Consider the following 13,967-nt stretch of genomic DNA (forward strand, 5'->3'; position numbering starts at 1 on the left):
CTAGCCTGGCGGGGAGACAGAAAAATATACATGGAACTATTACATAGGGTCATTCATTCATTTAGCAAACGTGTTTGAACATCTGCTGTGGCAGAGCAGGCACTCTTTTATGTGCTGTGAAAGGAAAACACTCTCCTCCTGCCTGTCTCCCTACTTTCAGTACTCTGTTCAGCACTGCTTCACTTCCCCTGCAAACGTTTGGGTCTCCACACACCAAGCAATTCTGCAATGCCAGCTGGGCCTGCTGCAGTTTAACTCAGTTCTGACACTAGCTCCCTGGAGGAAGCGTCAGATCCCACAGGATAAGGGCTCAGTCCCACAAGACTGACCCCCCCACACACATACTTCAGCTGCCAGTTCAAAGTCCACATTGTTACCTGTGCTTCTGACTGACTGGCTGTAAATTAGAGGTTCCTGTGATCCCTTCCATGGGTTTGATTAACCTGCTAGAGCATCTCACAGAGCTCAGGAAAACTGTTTACTTGCTAGATTACCAGTTTTTTATTAAAAGGATGCAATTGGGGCTTCCCTGGTGGCGCAGTGGTTGAGAGTCCGCCTGCCGATGCAGGGGACACAGGTTCGTGCCCCGGTCCGGGAAGATCCCGCATGCCGCGGAGCGGCTAGGCCCGTGTGAGCCATGGCCGCTGAGCCTGCGCGTCCGAGGCCTGTGCTCCGCAACGGGAGAGGCCACAACAGTGAGAGGCCCGCGTACCGCAAAAAAAAAAAAAAAAAAAAAAAAAGAATCAACCTTTGTGGTGGTCTGTGATCTTAATTAGCAATCACAGGCCTCCTTATATTCTTCATATGTCTAAAATAGAATTGCACAAACATTAAGAATGAAGGATGCAATTCAGGAACAGCCTAATGGAAGAGATGCGTAGGGGAAGGTATGGGGGAAGGGATATGGAGCTTCCGTGCCCTTCTGGGTACACTGCTTTCCCAGTACCTCCACACGTTCACCAACCCAGAAGCTCTCTGAAGCCCTGTCCTTTGGGCTTTTATGGCGACTTCATTATATAGGCAAGGTTGCTTATGGCCATTGGTGACTGAACTCAATCTCTAGCCCCTCTCCCTTCCCCAGAGATTGGGGGGTGGGGCTGAAAGTTCCCACCCTCTAGTCACCTGGTTGGTCCCTCTGGCAACCGGCCCCCATCCGTAGGGGCTTCCCAAAAGTCACCTCATTAACATACCCAGGTGTGGCTAAAAGAGACTTGCTATGATTAGCAAAAGACACCTTTATTTCTCAGACCACTTAGGAAATTCCTAGAGTTTTAGGCGTTCTGTGCCAGAAAAGGGGATGAAGACAAATACATATGTTTCTTCTTATTAATCAGAGTATCACAAGGACATAGCAGGGGATAGGAGAAGACAGATAAACATAAATGCATGAAATTACTGTAGGTTGTGATATGTGCTGGGGGTGGAGGAAACTAGAGTAACTGGATTGAGAGTGATTATTTGGGGACTGAGTACTTTTATTAGGATATCAGGGAAGGCCTCTCAGAGGAATCAATATTTGAGATGAAACCCAAATGTTGAGAAGGAATCAGGTATGCAAAGATGTGGGGAAAAGACAATTTTAGACAGAGGAAATTGTGTGTCTGGGTCAAAGAATAAAAGCATGGCTTATTCAGGAGGCAGAAAGAAAGCCAGAGTGTCTGGAGGTTGGTAAGTAAAGGATGGGGGGAAGGGGAGAGGAGATAGAAAGGGCCAGATGAATGGGGTACCTTCTAGACCATGGTAAGGGGTTCGACTTTATTTCAGGTACGCATTTCGAGGCCATTGCATTTATTGACATGATACAATTACTTTTTAAAGGTTGTTTTGACCGCCTTAACGGAGAAAAGATTATTAGAGTGATGTGATGGGGGAAAGTGTGTAGAGATTGAGCTGTAACCAAGAGATCCATGAAATGCTTTGTGAGACCAATTATTTCAGGATTAGACCGGAAAAGTTTCATAAAGGAGCTGATCCTTGAAGCCGACCCTTGCTTAGCTAAGTCGGAGTTTGCCAGAAAAAAAAGGAGAAATTGAAGGGAGAGAAGGGGGCACATTCCAGGCAGAGGGGATGAAGCATGCCAGAGATCTGTGCAGGTGATGATCATACAGAGAGCTCAGATCCCACAGGGGAAATGGGAGGGGCTGTTTTTGAGCCAAGATTGAGGTAAAAGCTCTAAGCAGACCACTAAATTAACATTGAGATTCCTGGCAGCCAAGGCAAAACTGTTCTGCCTCCAAGTGTTTGGCTGACTTTGCTACAGCCTTGGAAGAGGCACTGGGTATTACTATCCATCACTTTTTTTCCCTTCCTGGGCCCCAAGGACTTGGCTATAATCTTACCCAGCTCCCGAGGTCTCTCTAGAAATGGTCCCCAGAGCCAAAGCAAAAGCAGCCTCACCTGCCAGCTCCTCCACCTCTGCCCCCAATCCAGGTAATCCCCTTACTTCATTGCTACCCCTGATTCAGGTCCAGGCAGAATCACAACCTCAGTTTAAAATTCCTTCTAACCATTTCCAGAATCAGACCTACCCTTAAGATTTGAGTGACGAGGGTCTCAGGCCTTTGGTCCCTTTGTTGAAAACCCTCCCCTCCCTCGGTTGCCTCTGGTTCCTCTGCTCTGGCACTGCTGAGCCTCAGTGGTCACACAGGGCCATTGGGACAGGCCAAGGAGAGTGCTGGGGAGTTACAGACCAGTCCCCGCCCGTTATGCAGGTGTCCTCATGTCCTGCAGGGTCGGACCGCCGGGATGCCTCTCGACAGAGTGGCCGGGACCCCTCCTCGTGGACAGTCGAGGACGTGATGCAGTTTGTCCGGGAAGCTGATCCTCAGCTTGGACCCCACGCTGACCTCTTTCGCAAACACGTAGGTGCCCCTGCCTGACCTCTCCTGTGTCCGCTGGGAGTCTTGCTTCTGCAACTTACAGACTCTTAAAGGGGCACGAGCTATATACTTGTTCTAGGTCCCTTGAAACTGAGCGCAGGTGACACCATGCAAACTTAGAGACAGAATCTTGGGTCCCAAACAGCCCTCACTGGGCACTGAATTCAGCTCACTCCTTTAGTGTAGGATCTGATTCAGCCACACTCTTACTGGGTCCCAGGGACAGGACTCTCCTCTCCTAGGAGCACTTGCTCTCCCAGCTACCTGCTGTGGCCTAAGGCCAAGTTAAAGAGTCTCTTGCCAAGTGGCCCCCAACTCTCCTACCTCATCAGAACCCCATCCTCTACTTTCTCTGCTCTGAGCCTCCCCCATCTCTTCAAGTGGCCATTTGGCCTTGTGGCCAGGACTGCTGCTGACCCCCCTGCAGTGACCATACTCCTCATCTGGGGCTCAAACCCACCTCCCTGTAGCCCCTACCGCCTGGTGCTGTTCTGTGCTTTGGTCACTCAGAACAGCACTGCTACCTCTCACTGGTCACTTACCCCTTCATGCCAGGTGGGTTTGGAGGGTGCTCTTAGATCAGGCCTGAAGGTCTCACAGCTGCTCAGCGAGTGCCTGCTTTGTGCCTGGCTCACACGGAGGGGTCCCTGCTGCTCAGGAAGGAAGGTGACTCACCGGATAGCCCTTGAGGGTCAATACAAAAATAGTCCATAATGAGTGACAAGTACACTGACTGGGGAGGCCTCCTGGGAGGAGACGGAATTGAGCTGACCTCAGAGTTCTGGGAGCCGGGGAGACTGCCTCTCGGGCAGCAGAGAAAGGAGATTCCTATAAACGTGTGTGAAGAGCTTAACCCGGGGGGTGGTCAGTAGTAGATGCTGGGGAGGGGTGGCTGGAGACAGAAGCTGGGGAGAACAGGTAGGCTGTAGCATCGCAGCAGGTTCACTGCCACGTGGCTGGCATCTCCCTGGGTGGCCTTTAATCAGAACCTGGGGTGGTCAGACCACCCAGGCCTCTGATGGCACCTCCCTCCATCCCCCCAGGAGATCGATGGCAAGGCCCTTCTTCTGCTGCGCAGTGACATGATGATGAAGTACATGGGTCTGAAGCTGGGGCCTGCACTCAAGCTCTCCTACCACATTGACCGGCTGAAGCAGGGCAAGTTCTGAACAGGGAGACGCAGCCTAGACAACCGAGGGATCGAGCAGAGGGGCTATTCTTCTCCCAGGCACCTCAGTGGGGTCCGAGGCTGCCTCAGGACTCCAGGAGGCTGTGTGGAGCTGCCAGCACTGCCCCTCCTGCCATGGTATGTCCTTCCATGAAGGGCCGAGGCGGGCTTGGGGCCCAGGGTTGGCGCTGCTCTTCCCCTCAGCCCTGCCTCGGCTCTGAGGTCTCCTGTATTTATTGCTCAGGCCTGGCCGGCCTCTCCCCAGGAGTTTAGACTGAACGCCTTCCAAGTGATGGAGGAAGGGGCTGACCCCTGAGGCCTCGGAAGACGGGGCCCTGAAGTGACACTCGTGCCCGGTCCCCTCACCACCCACTGGGCCTGGTGTGGCTCCCCATTGCCCCACGGCTCCTGCCTTCTTCTCACGAGATCCGCGGACTCCAAACTCATGGTGCAGACCTCTACCTTTTTTAAGAAAAGATCTTTTCTTATTGTTAATTTATTGTTTCTGGCACTTGGGCAAGCCCTCCAGTTCATACCCCTCTCGCTCCAGACACTGGGTTTCAGGAGGAGGGAGACTGCCCTGCCCCGGCCCCAGACAGGCCCTCTCCAGAGCGGTGTGGCCCCTTTTCAGAGGACATTACCTAGGGTCCCTGTCCCCTTGCCTCTCTTCCTCCGCTGGGCCCTCTGCAGCCTCGGCCTCATCTGTGGGAATGGGAGTCCCTGCCCTGCACTGTCCCCACCGCAGCTCCCTTGCCCTGGCCAGAATTTCTGCTGAAGAAGGTTGGACCCAATGATTTTAAGCCAAGAAGGCCCTAAGGTGGATGGGAGTAAGGGGTCTCTAGGTTGGAGTCTGGTTGTACCCACTCCACTGTCCACATGCTTCCTTTGTAAGCAAGTCAGCAGCACAGCTGCCCCCGCTGCCATCTGGACTTATGTCAATTTGTTTATAAATAAAAAACAATATAGATGCCAGTGTCTTTGTAATCAGTCAAGAGATAATCAGTGTGCCTCCGAAGGGCAGGTCACTCCCCTTGTCTTGGTCTTTGCTCCTCGTTTTTATCTATGAGGAAACTTGGACAAGATGCTCCCTGAGTTCTCGTGACTCCAGCAATCCCTAGAGAACAGGCTGTCTGCCACATGCCCACTGGGGCCCCAGCATGGCGTAGCCCCTGGGGAGACGGTGTGAGATCTGTTCTCAGCCCTCAAAGGGCTTTGTGCTCTGGTGTAGCCAGACAGCAGTGTGGAGGAAGCAGCCACAGGAAGCCTGAGCAGGAAGGACAATATTAGGGTCAACAGCTCCAAGGAGCCTCAGTGGCAGGGGTGAGGAGAGATGCATGCTAGCCCGGGCTAGCCTGCAGGGCACCTCTTGCGCCATCCAGGGGCCGGTACTCCAGTCCAGGACCTCACTTCCCTGTTTATAAAGGGCCCCAGGAGGAGAAGGTGTGGGGCAGCAACACAGTGCAGTGTAACCTGATAATGACTAACACATCGCTGTGTGCCCCATCAGCTGCTCCATCTGAATTAGAACGATCTCATATAATCTTCACAACAGACCCACTTTATAGATGAGGAAACTTAAGCTCTGATCGTATAGCCAGGAACTGCCAAAGTAGGCGTTTAAAGCCCAGGAATCTGACTCCAAGGCCAGGGCCGAGGTTCCAGCCAGTGCAGCTATTTTTTTGTGATGCTTTAGATGGGTCGTTTCCCTCCTCTGGGCCCGTCTGGCTATGAGGGGGTTAGACGAGGAGACCTCTAAGGATCCTACCAGCCCTCACCAGCGACTAGTTCTAACGTGGTGTTTTCCACTTGGCCACTGTGAGGTTCTAATCATGGGCCTTGTGAAGCAGTCAGGGTCGGGGCTGCCGAACTAGAAGCCCATTTTTCACAGACTCCTGGACCTGTGTCCCGTAGGCTGTGCTGTTCATTCAGGGTACTCCCAAAGAGGGCCTTATTGAACCCTGGCAACAAACTTCTGGATGTGAAGGTAACACCAGCATATGCAGGGAGACCAGATGTGCTGCCAGGCCGGGCTTGTGGAGCAAAATGGCTGCCACCCCACCCTGTCCCTCATCAGCAGGCACATTCAGCTTTCCAGGGAACACTCATTAAGGGCTTCTTGGTGCTAAGTTGTTTGTGTACGTTAGCTCGCTTAAACCTCGCTTACAGCGCTCAGAGATAACCACCATGTTCCCCCATTTTAAAGATGAGGAAACTAAAGCTTAGAGAGGTGAAGCTATAATACTTGCCCCAAACTCCATAGCTAATAAGGGGTGCGAGACAGCATGCTGCCTGCCACACCCACCAGGCAGCCTTTGTCTTGGGTCCTGCTAACCATGCAGACTCGACTCCCACAGGCTACACTGGGGGGTGGCGCTCACATTGCAGACAGACCGGACACCCTGCCAGCATAAAGCAGGCCTTTCCGGTGGAGCAGTCCTTGCAGAGCCCGCAGTCATCCACGACCATTCTTTGTCGCCCAGGTGACAGCTCAGGTGCAAGGGGATAAGGCATATTAGGGAGAAGTGGGGTTCACCTTGGTTTAGAAGCATCGTGCCACAGGGCAGCCAATAACTCCCTAGTGCCATAGGCACAGCTTCCAGGTCCCCGTCAGGGACGTGCCTACTGGGTCCCTGGGCTCAGGAAGCCCTGCAGGAAGGGCTATTTACAGTCTATGCACAGCACTCCTAGACCAGGTGATTTACAATTAGGGGTCATTTTTATCATAAGCACTGTTGCCTTGAAATGGTTGACATTCCATTTTTATCTGGTTTCCAAGGGAACAGAACTAGAAAGGTAACCAGATGTCAAATTCTGCAGGAGGGGAAAGGATTTGTTACCATTTCACTCATGCTGCCCTAACCTCTGGGGTCAGAATTGAACATCATTTAAGAGAACAAAAACAAAAAAAACCCAAAACCTCGACTTCTGAAACTGTTTCACAAAGCCAAGCCTTCTAATAGTGACCCAGAGTCATCCAAAGAAGCTGAAATGGTGTCCGGTGGGTGAGACCACACCACTGATCCTGACAGGGCAGCCACCCACAGAGCAGGAAGGCGTGTGGGGAGGTGGGACTGGGGGACAGAGGCCTCCGGCAGCAGCTTCCTGGGCCCACCCTCATCGCCATGACAAGGAGAGACACTGACTCCGGTGCTGAGGAACATCAGGAAGGAAAAACCCAGGCACTTCAGGAGAGAAGAGAAGAGTGCAGGCTCCGCTCAGGGCTCAATCCTTGGGGAACCTCTCTGCCCCGTCCCCACCTGTGGTCCCTCCCCACCTGCCGGCTGCGTGGCCCATGTCCCCGGGCTCCGCTCTGTCTCTGTTGCCCAGGCTATTAGTCCTAAGCGGAAGTGTCCACAGCACCCTCTTCGGCATCTTTGTGGAACAACCTGAGACCCTTCTCTGGGCTGTGGCACCGGCGGGCCAAGTGGACAGTTTCTGCCCTTGTGCCCGATGCCACGACCCCGCCTCAGAAGAGCCACAGGTGACTTGCCCCTTGTCTTACAAATAAAGTTGAAAGCACGGAAAACTGTCTTGCCTAGGAGACTCCAGACACTCCCTCCTGCCCCTGTCGTCCCTCAGCTTTTTTGCAGCCTCCTTACCTTAATGCCCCAAGTCACCCCATCCCATCAGGGAAGCTCCCCAGCTGGAAACCTCCAGGCCAAGCGGGAGAACTGTGTGTGTGTGCTTGTCCTCCAGCACCAAAGCCACCGAGGAAGCTGCCAGGGGCCGGCGGCCAACAGGTCCCAGGGTACGGACACCGGGCCCGAGATACCTGTGGGCAGCTGGTCTGGTCCTGTCAAAGGATGGGCAGGAATCAACAGGCAGCCGCTGGTAGGCAAGGGGAGGAGTCAAGACTGAGGCTGGGGCGTCCCAGGGCCCGGATGGCGAAGGCTGCGTCCACGCCACTCTTCCCCTGAGTTCCAGAGTCTGTTCTGACAGCCTGTCCTTTTCCACGTAGCGGCTGAGCTCAGCCCTCGCCCTTGCCCCGTCCCCTGCCCCTCAGCTGGGGTCCCTGGGCGGTTCGTGCGGACACCCATGCTTGCTACGGTGTGGAGGATCGCAGCCACAGGCGCCACCAAGCGGACGCTCTCCAGATAACGTGAGAAGAGCCCTATCCACAGCCACCCTCTGCCCCTCATCTTTGGGCCCACCTTGCATTCTTTTTTTTTTTTTTCTCCTCATTCTTTTATTTGATATATTTTTTTACACCTTTATTGGAGTATAACTGCTTTACAACGGTGTGTTAGTTTCTACCGTATAACAAAGTGAATCAGCTATACACATACCTATGTTCCCATATCTCCTCCCTCTTGCGTCTCCTTCCCTCCCACCCTCCCTATCCCACCCCTCTAGGTGGTCACAGAGCACCACTGAGCTGATCTCCCTGTGCTGTGCAGCAGTTCCCACCCACCTTTCATTCTTAACTTTAAATTCAAGAGGTTTTCTTCCTCCAGTGCCAAGTAGGGGTTGTCAGTAGGGTCACAGACATCCAGCGAGAGGACTAAAAGGGGCTGCTGTTTCACAACGCTGAACTCGTGTCCGCCATCACCCAGCTGTTAGCCTGAGATGCTGTAAATAACCCAGTTTACACTGCGGTGCGTTTCAGTATGTAAAATACCATTTTGTAAATGCTTACAATGAAAGACAATTTTTACCCCCGCCAAAAAAGAAGTGGAAATGATGTTCGGCTCATGTAAGGCTGTTAACAGAGCCCAGGGAAATATGTAATACAATCGTTTAAAGAGATTTCCAGTAAGAATGGGGAAAGATTTGGCACTCAAATCAGTTTGGGAAATTTCATGCCAAACAGCTGCCTGATAGCGAGGCCCCTAGAGAAGTATGTTATGTTCACATGTTTGTTATGTTCTCTGGTACATCCACGTGTATGCTCATCTGTCAGGGTGCCTCTCCCGGCCAGCTGTCTGTCTCTGCATAACTCATCATGACTCGAGTTAACCGTCCAAAACAGCCACAGCCCCACTTGTTACTGTGAGAGCAGCTCGTGATGGCAGAGTCCAGAGAGGCCTGAAGAAGAGGGGGAAGCCTGGACAGCTTAGAGCCGTTATTCCGTAACTCTCGGCTGTGGACGCAGAGGCAGGTCAGCCCTGGCTGCTGGGTCCCTCCCCCGAGCCTCACTGCCACCACCTGGGGCCTCGGGCCTCCTCCTTTCCTCCACGCCCCAGTCTCCTTTCTCAAGTTCCCCACCCAAGCTTCTGCCTCAGTCTCTCAGGGAAACAAATTCATCGGCATCTTCAGAACGGCTGCTCAGAGAAAGAGGCAGCCTTCTCTCCACGCTGTCAAGCAGCTTCCCCAGTCTGCAGCATCCGCTTCTGGACACCACCCTCCGCCCCCTCACCCCAACGAGACTTCCAGAAGCAGTGTGGGAAAGTGCTACCTACATCTGCATCATGAAAAGCACTTTCAAAGCCCCCACCCACCCAAGAACTGATTTCTGCATTAACAAAGGCTGTGCATCACCCGAGTCCCGGTCCCCGGTCAAACAGCAGGTGACAACCCTGTCCTTCAAAAGACATGGCAGCGCTTGACCTATTTCTCAGGGCTCTTCTGGACAGCAACCTCCATCTCTGGCAAAGAGAAGAGCCTGGTGTCAGCCTGGTACCTGTCCCTCCTTTGGCCACCAAGGTCAGGGCTCCCGGCTCTTGCCTGGGCCCATACGCCCCACTCTTATCCCCCACCCCAGCAGGAGGAGGACAGCAGCCCGAGTCCCAGCCCCAGCCCCGGCCCCATCCTGGGCTCCAGCCCCCCGCCGGCCTGGCTCGCCGGACCCCTTCCCACCCAGGCCCCCACCCCACAGCAGGACTCCCCGGGCCGGGCCAGTGGCGCACGCTCAGACAGCGCCATCGTGCACCAGGAGATCCTGGGCCAGGAGCGCCTCTTCCAGGGCGCCTTCCTGGGCCGCGAGACACGCAACGTGGAGTTCAAGAGGGGCGGCGGCGAGTACCTGAGCCTGGCCCTCAAGCACCACCTGCGTCGCTACGTGTGCGCCTTCCTCAACAGCGAGGGCGGCAGCCTGCTGGTGGGCGTGGAAGACAGTGGCCTGGTGCAGGGCATCCGCTGCAGCCACCGCGACGAGGACCGCGTGCACCTGCTGGTGGACTCCATCCTGCAGGGCTTCAAGCACCAGGTCTTCCCCGACGCCTACAAGCTCACCTTCATCCCCGTGGTCAGCACCTCTGCCGCCGCCGGCACCCGCCTCAAGGTGAGCCCTGCCCCCAGCGCCCCCAGGCTGCCCCGGAGCCAGAGAGGCGGGATTGGGGCTGCACACCGTCGGATGCAGCGCCCGCAGAGCTGCCGTTGCCCTTCCCCAGGCGATCCGCCTGAGCGTGCACGCCCCCAAGGCCCAGGCCCAGCCACAGCTCCAAGAGACGGACCAGGGGGAGGTGTTCCTGCGGCGGGATGGGAGCATCCAGGGCTCCCTGTCCGTACGCGCCATCCAGGAGTGGGGCAGGCAGGTAAGTGGCCCAGGCCGAGCAGGCAGGGTGGGGGCCATGCTGGCCCTGGGCCCCTCAGCCACCCACCGGGTAGGCTCGCAGCTGTCGGGTTTCCTCTGGTGCTCCCCAGGGGCTGTATTGCAACAACCCCGCTACCTCCGGTATTCCTCTGCGGTGTAGCTGGGGCCGCCGGAAGAGTGGAATGTTGAAGTTCTAAGACAAACCAGAGGGCTGCGTACTGTATTTGGGTGGAGGCCCTTAAGATGGGGAGGCAGTGAGTGCTGGACACAGCACTTGGACACAGTCCCAAGGAAAAGCCTTTTCAAGAGAGAAACATAGGTGACAGAAAAACAGAAGAGGGCAAGGAGCTGACAGAGAGGGAGAAGGACATGGCGGGGGGCTGCCAGCCTGAGCCTGCCTCGGTATTTGTGCAGGCTGCGGAGGACGGGTCACCCCAGGGTCTGGGATGCTGGCAGGACTCTCCCCGAGACCCCAGGGCTGACTTGGTCAGGGGATCTGGCTCCTCCACCTACCAGGGCCAGTATGGTGCCCAGAGACCTTGAGCAGGCCCCCCAGGCTCTCTGGGCCTTCCCTTCCTCCATCAGTTCAGCCCCGGTTCTGAGATGATGTCAGCTTAGGCACGCTTCTCCGATGTCCCCTCAGAAGTGGACGGCGGAGCTGAGCAAGCTGGAGGAGAGGCTGCGGGTGCTGATGGCCGAGAAGGAGCGGCTCCAGCAGCAGCTGCAGCGGTACAAGCCCATCTCCTGCACCTGCTGCATCCTGTGAGGGCCCCAGCACTCTACCTGGAACACGCAGGGCCGTCCTACTGACCCTACGTCCTCCCAGTAAAACCAGTCTGGGCTGCTCAGAGGTGGATGGGAGCTCTGCACTTGCTGCCTCCTTCTACAGCAGTGTGCCCACATGGGCTGGTCCCCACCTGGTGTCAGTCCTGAGCAGACCCCGATCTGTGTAGCTGAGAAATTGCGCTTAGCACGATCCCCAAGGGAACTTACTTTCAGAAAGAACGTGTAAAAACTTGGCCAGTGCTCTCCTTGGGCTGAGCTGTAAGGGACCATCCCTCTGGGTCTCTGATTCCCAGTTGGCTAGGCAGGGCCAGAAAGGGACTTGTCATCTTGGGTAAACCCCTCTGCAGTTGGCAAAGTACATTGGTAACTGCGGTTACAGGGTGGACAGGCCACCCTGCAGACCCATCCCTGGCTTGCTGGGATTTGGGACTGTCAAAGCTCTGTAATAAGTTACATGCCCCTGGGCAAGAATGGTTCTTTCTAGAACACTTGGCTGGTTGGATGCAGCTGGGTAGAGTCCCATGCCCAGCCCATTTCTGTCCAGGAGGCCCTGAGTTCCTCGCCCTACAAAGCTGTAGGGTAAGGAGCCTGGATGGCTGGGTTCCAGTCCATCTCTGCCTTGACGACAGGTACCTTAGGGCACATCACAATACCTCTGCTTCAGTTTCTTCATCTACAGGACAATAGGGGACAGCTGGCGCCCTGCTTCTCTCCAGCACACACCAACACCTGCACAGGAAGGGTCTGACTTCCATTCCATGCACCCTCCAGCCACTGGAGAGGATTCCTGCTCTGGCCATTTCCCCTGTCATCTCCACCAGTGGAGCCAGAGGCTCTATAAAGCCAACATCTGCACCCGGGCAAGAATGGTTCTTTCTAGAACATGCCTGGGCTCAAAGACCTCCAAGATCTCCCCATCTCATCAAGAGCGAAGCCCAAACAATAGTCTACACAATCCCCCCCGACCTGGCTCACCTGACCTCAAGGCCTCCTGCCTCTTGCTACTGCATTCCAGCTACACTGACCAACTTGTTTCATGAGCACACCAGCCTCAGGGCCTTTGCACTGGCTGCTTCCACCACCTGGAATGCTCCAACCTCAAGTGGAGAGGAAAGGAACTTCCCTACTCATTCTATTGCAAATTACTCCCCACTTCCCTGCTTCCATCTTTTTTTTTCCTGCAGAGCACCTGTCAGTCACACTCTGTAGCTTTTATTTGTTGTTTCCTCCTCACTAGAATACATGCTCATGGGGACAGGGATTTTGGTCTGTTTTGTCCACTGCTTTAAGTTTAGAAACTAAAACATAGCTGGCATGTGGTAGATGCCCAGTAAATATTTGCTGATGAAAGAATCAAGGATACTCCTAAATTTGGGGCCTGAGGCACTAGAAAACCATGAAACTTTGTCAAAGAGGATGTTTCACAGGGCTAGGGGTCCATGGAACACACTTCAGTGATCCCCTCTCCCTCCCCTAGCCTAGAGGTCCTTGGCCACATCCACAAAGTAGACAACAGAGGACCCCTCATGGCCCAATCACAACTGCTCTGAAACTTGGTTTTCCCATTTACCAAACACACTGGTTATAGGGACCTAAGGTGGTAATGGATGCCCATCTCATGATGGATTACCAACCCACTGAACTGCTTGGGGTCACTGACCTTAGGGCCTGAGCCAGCTACTCAGAGGCCACTTAAGAACTGCACAGAGGGGCTTCCCTGGTGGCGCAGTGGTTAAGAATCCGCCTGCCAATGAAGGAGACAGGGGTTCAAGCCCTGGTCCAGAAAGATCCCACATGCCGCAGAGCAACTAAGCCCATGCGCCACAACTACTGGGCCTGTGCTCTAGAGCCCACAAGCCACAACTACTGAGCCCACGTGCCACAACTACTGAAGCCTGCACGCCTAGAGCCCATGCTCCCCAACAAAAGAAGCTACGACAATGAGAAGCCCGCACATCGCAACAAAGAGTAGCCCCCGCTCACCACAGCTAGAGAAAGCCCACACACAACAACGAAGACCCAACGCAGCCATAAATAAAATAAATTTACAACCCAGCAAGGATCTCATTCAGATTTGATGGAGAAATTAAAACCTTTACAGACAAGCAAAAGCTGAGAGAGTTCAGCACCACCAAACCAGCTTTACAACAAATGCTAAAGGAACTTCTCTAGGCAAGAAACACAAGAGAAGGAAAAGACCTACAAGAACAACCCAAAACAATTCCTCTCCTGATGCGGAGCACAGGCTCCGGAGGCGCAGGCTCAGCGGCCATGGCTCACGGGCCCAGCCTCTCCATGGCATGTGGGATCTTCCCGGACCAGGGCACGAACCCGCGTCCCCTGCATCGGCAGGCGGACTCTCAACCACTGCGCCACCAGGGAAGCCCGAACCTTGCTTTTTATCCAATATGATCATATCTACTTTTTAATTGGGGTATTTAGACCATTTACATTTAATGTAAGTATTGATATGGTTGATATAAATATACCTTCTTGCTCTTTGTTGTCTCATCTATTCTTTGCTTCCCTTTTTCCTCTTTGCATGTCTTCTTTTGGATTAATTGAATATGATTCCACTTCATATCTTTTGTTGGCTTGTTAGCTATAACACTTTGTTTTATTAATTTAGTGGTTGCTTTAGGATTTATAACATACATCTTTA

General features: G+C 54.1%; 2 protein-coding genes and 1 long non-coding RNA gene across 23 annotated transcripts in view; 2 read left to right on the forward strand and 1 right to left on the reverse strand.

The window, feature by feature from the left end:
• The window catches only part of LOC114485092 (uncharacterized), a 33,072-nt gene extending 29,167 nt beyond the window's left edge, over positions 1-3,905 (reverse strand). For all 3 annotated transcript variants that reach the window (XR_008616617.1, XR_003678568.2, XR_003678567.1), the window contains exon 1: positions 3,422-3,905. This is a non-coding gene — a long non-coding RNA (uncharacterized lncRNA). The remainder of the gene's footprint in view (positions 1-3,421) is intronic.
• The window catches only part of SCMH1 (Scm polycomb group protein homolog 1), a 207,019-nt gene extending 198,825 nt beyond the window's left edge, over positions 1-8,194 (forward strand). For 14 of the 19 annotated variants that reach the window (XM_055082698.1, XM_028485590.2, XM_028485598.2 and 11 more), the window contains 2 exons: positions 2,731-2,861; positions 3,923-5,039. In XM_055082698.1, coding sequence (XP_054938673.1) covers positions 2,731-2,861; positions 3,923-4,048 — 257 coding nt within the window. In that variant the 3' untranslated portion in view covers positions 4,049-5,039. Of the gene's footprint in view, positions 1-2,711; positions 2,862-3,922; positions 5,040-8,005 lie in introns of those variants that run through there. The other 5 variants (XR_008616609.1, XM_055082693.1, XR_003678541.2 and 2 more) reach the window with 4 other exon arrangements.
• A 795-nt stretch (positions 8,195-8,989) lies between these two features.
• SLFNL1 (schlafen like 1) lies at positions 8,990-13,515 on the forward strand. The gene is made up of 4 exons (XM_028488034.2): positions 8,990-9,036; positions 9,514-10,267; positions 10,377-10,520; positions 11,163-13,515. Exons 1-4 carry the CDS (start codon positions 8,990-8,992, stop codon positions 11,283-11,285), a joined length of 1,068 nt encoding a protein of 355 aa, XP_028343835.1. The 3' UTR covers positions 11,286-13,515.
• The last annotated feature ends 452 nt before the right edge of the window (positions 13,516-13,967 follow it).

Source organism: Physeter macrocephalus, chromosome 3, assembly GCF_002837175.3.
Source record: "Physeter macrocephalus isolate SW-GA chromosome 3, ASM283717v5, whole genome shotgun sequence".
Lineage (NCBI taxonomy): Eukaryota > Metazoa > Chordata > Mammalia > Artiodactyla > Physeteridae > Physeter > Physeter macrocephalus.

Coding starts and splice junctions, on each gene's coding strand:
- SLFNL1 (XM_028488034.2), top strand. CDS start 8,990: ATGACTCGAGTTAACCGTCCAAAACAGCCACAGCCCCACTTGTTACT. Junction 10,268..10,376: donor CCGCCGGCACCCGCCTCAAG/GTGAGCCCTGCC, acceptor GCCCTTCCCCAG/GCGATCCGCCTGAGCGTGCA. Junction 10,521..11,162: donor TCCAGGAGTGGGGCAGGCAG/GTAAGTGGCCCA, acceptor ATGTCCCCTCAG/AAGTGGACGGCGGAGCTGAG.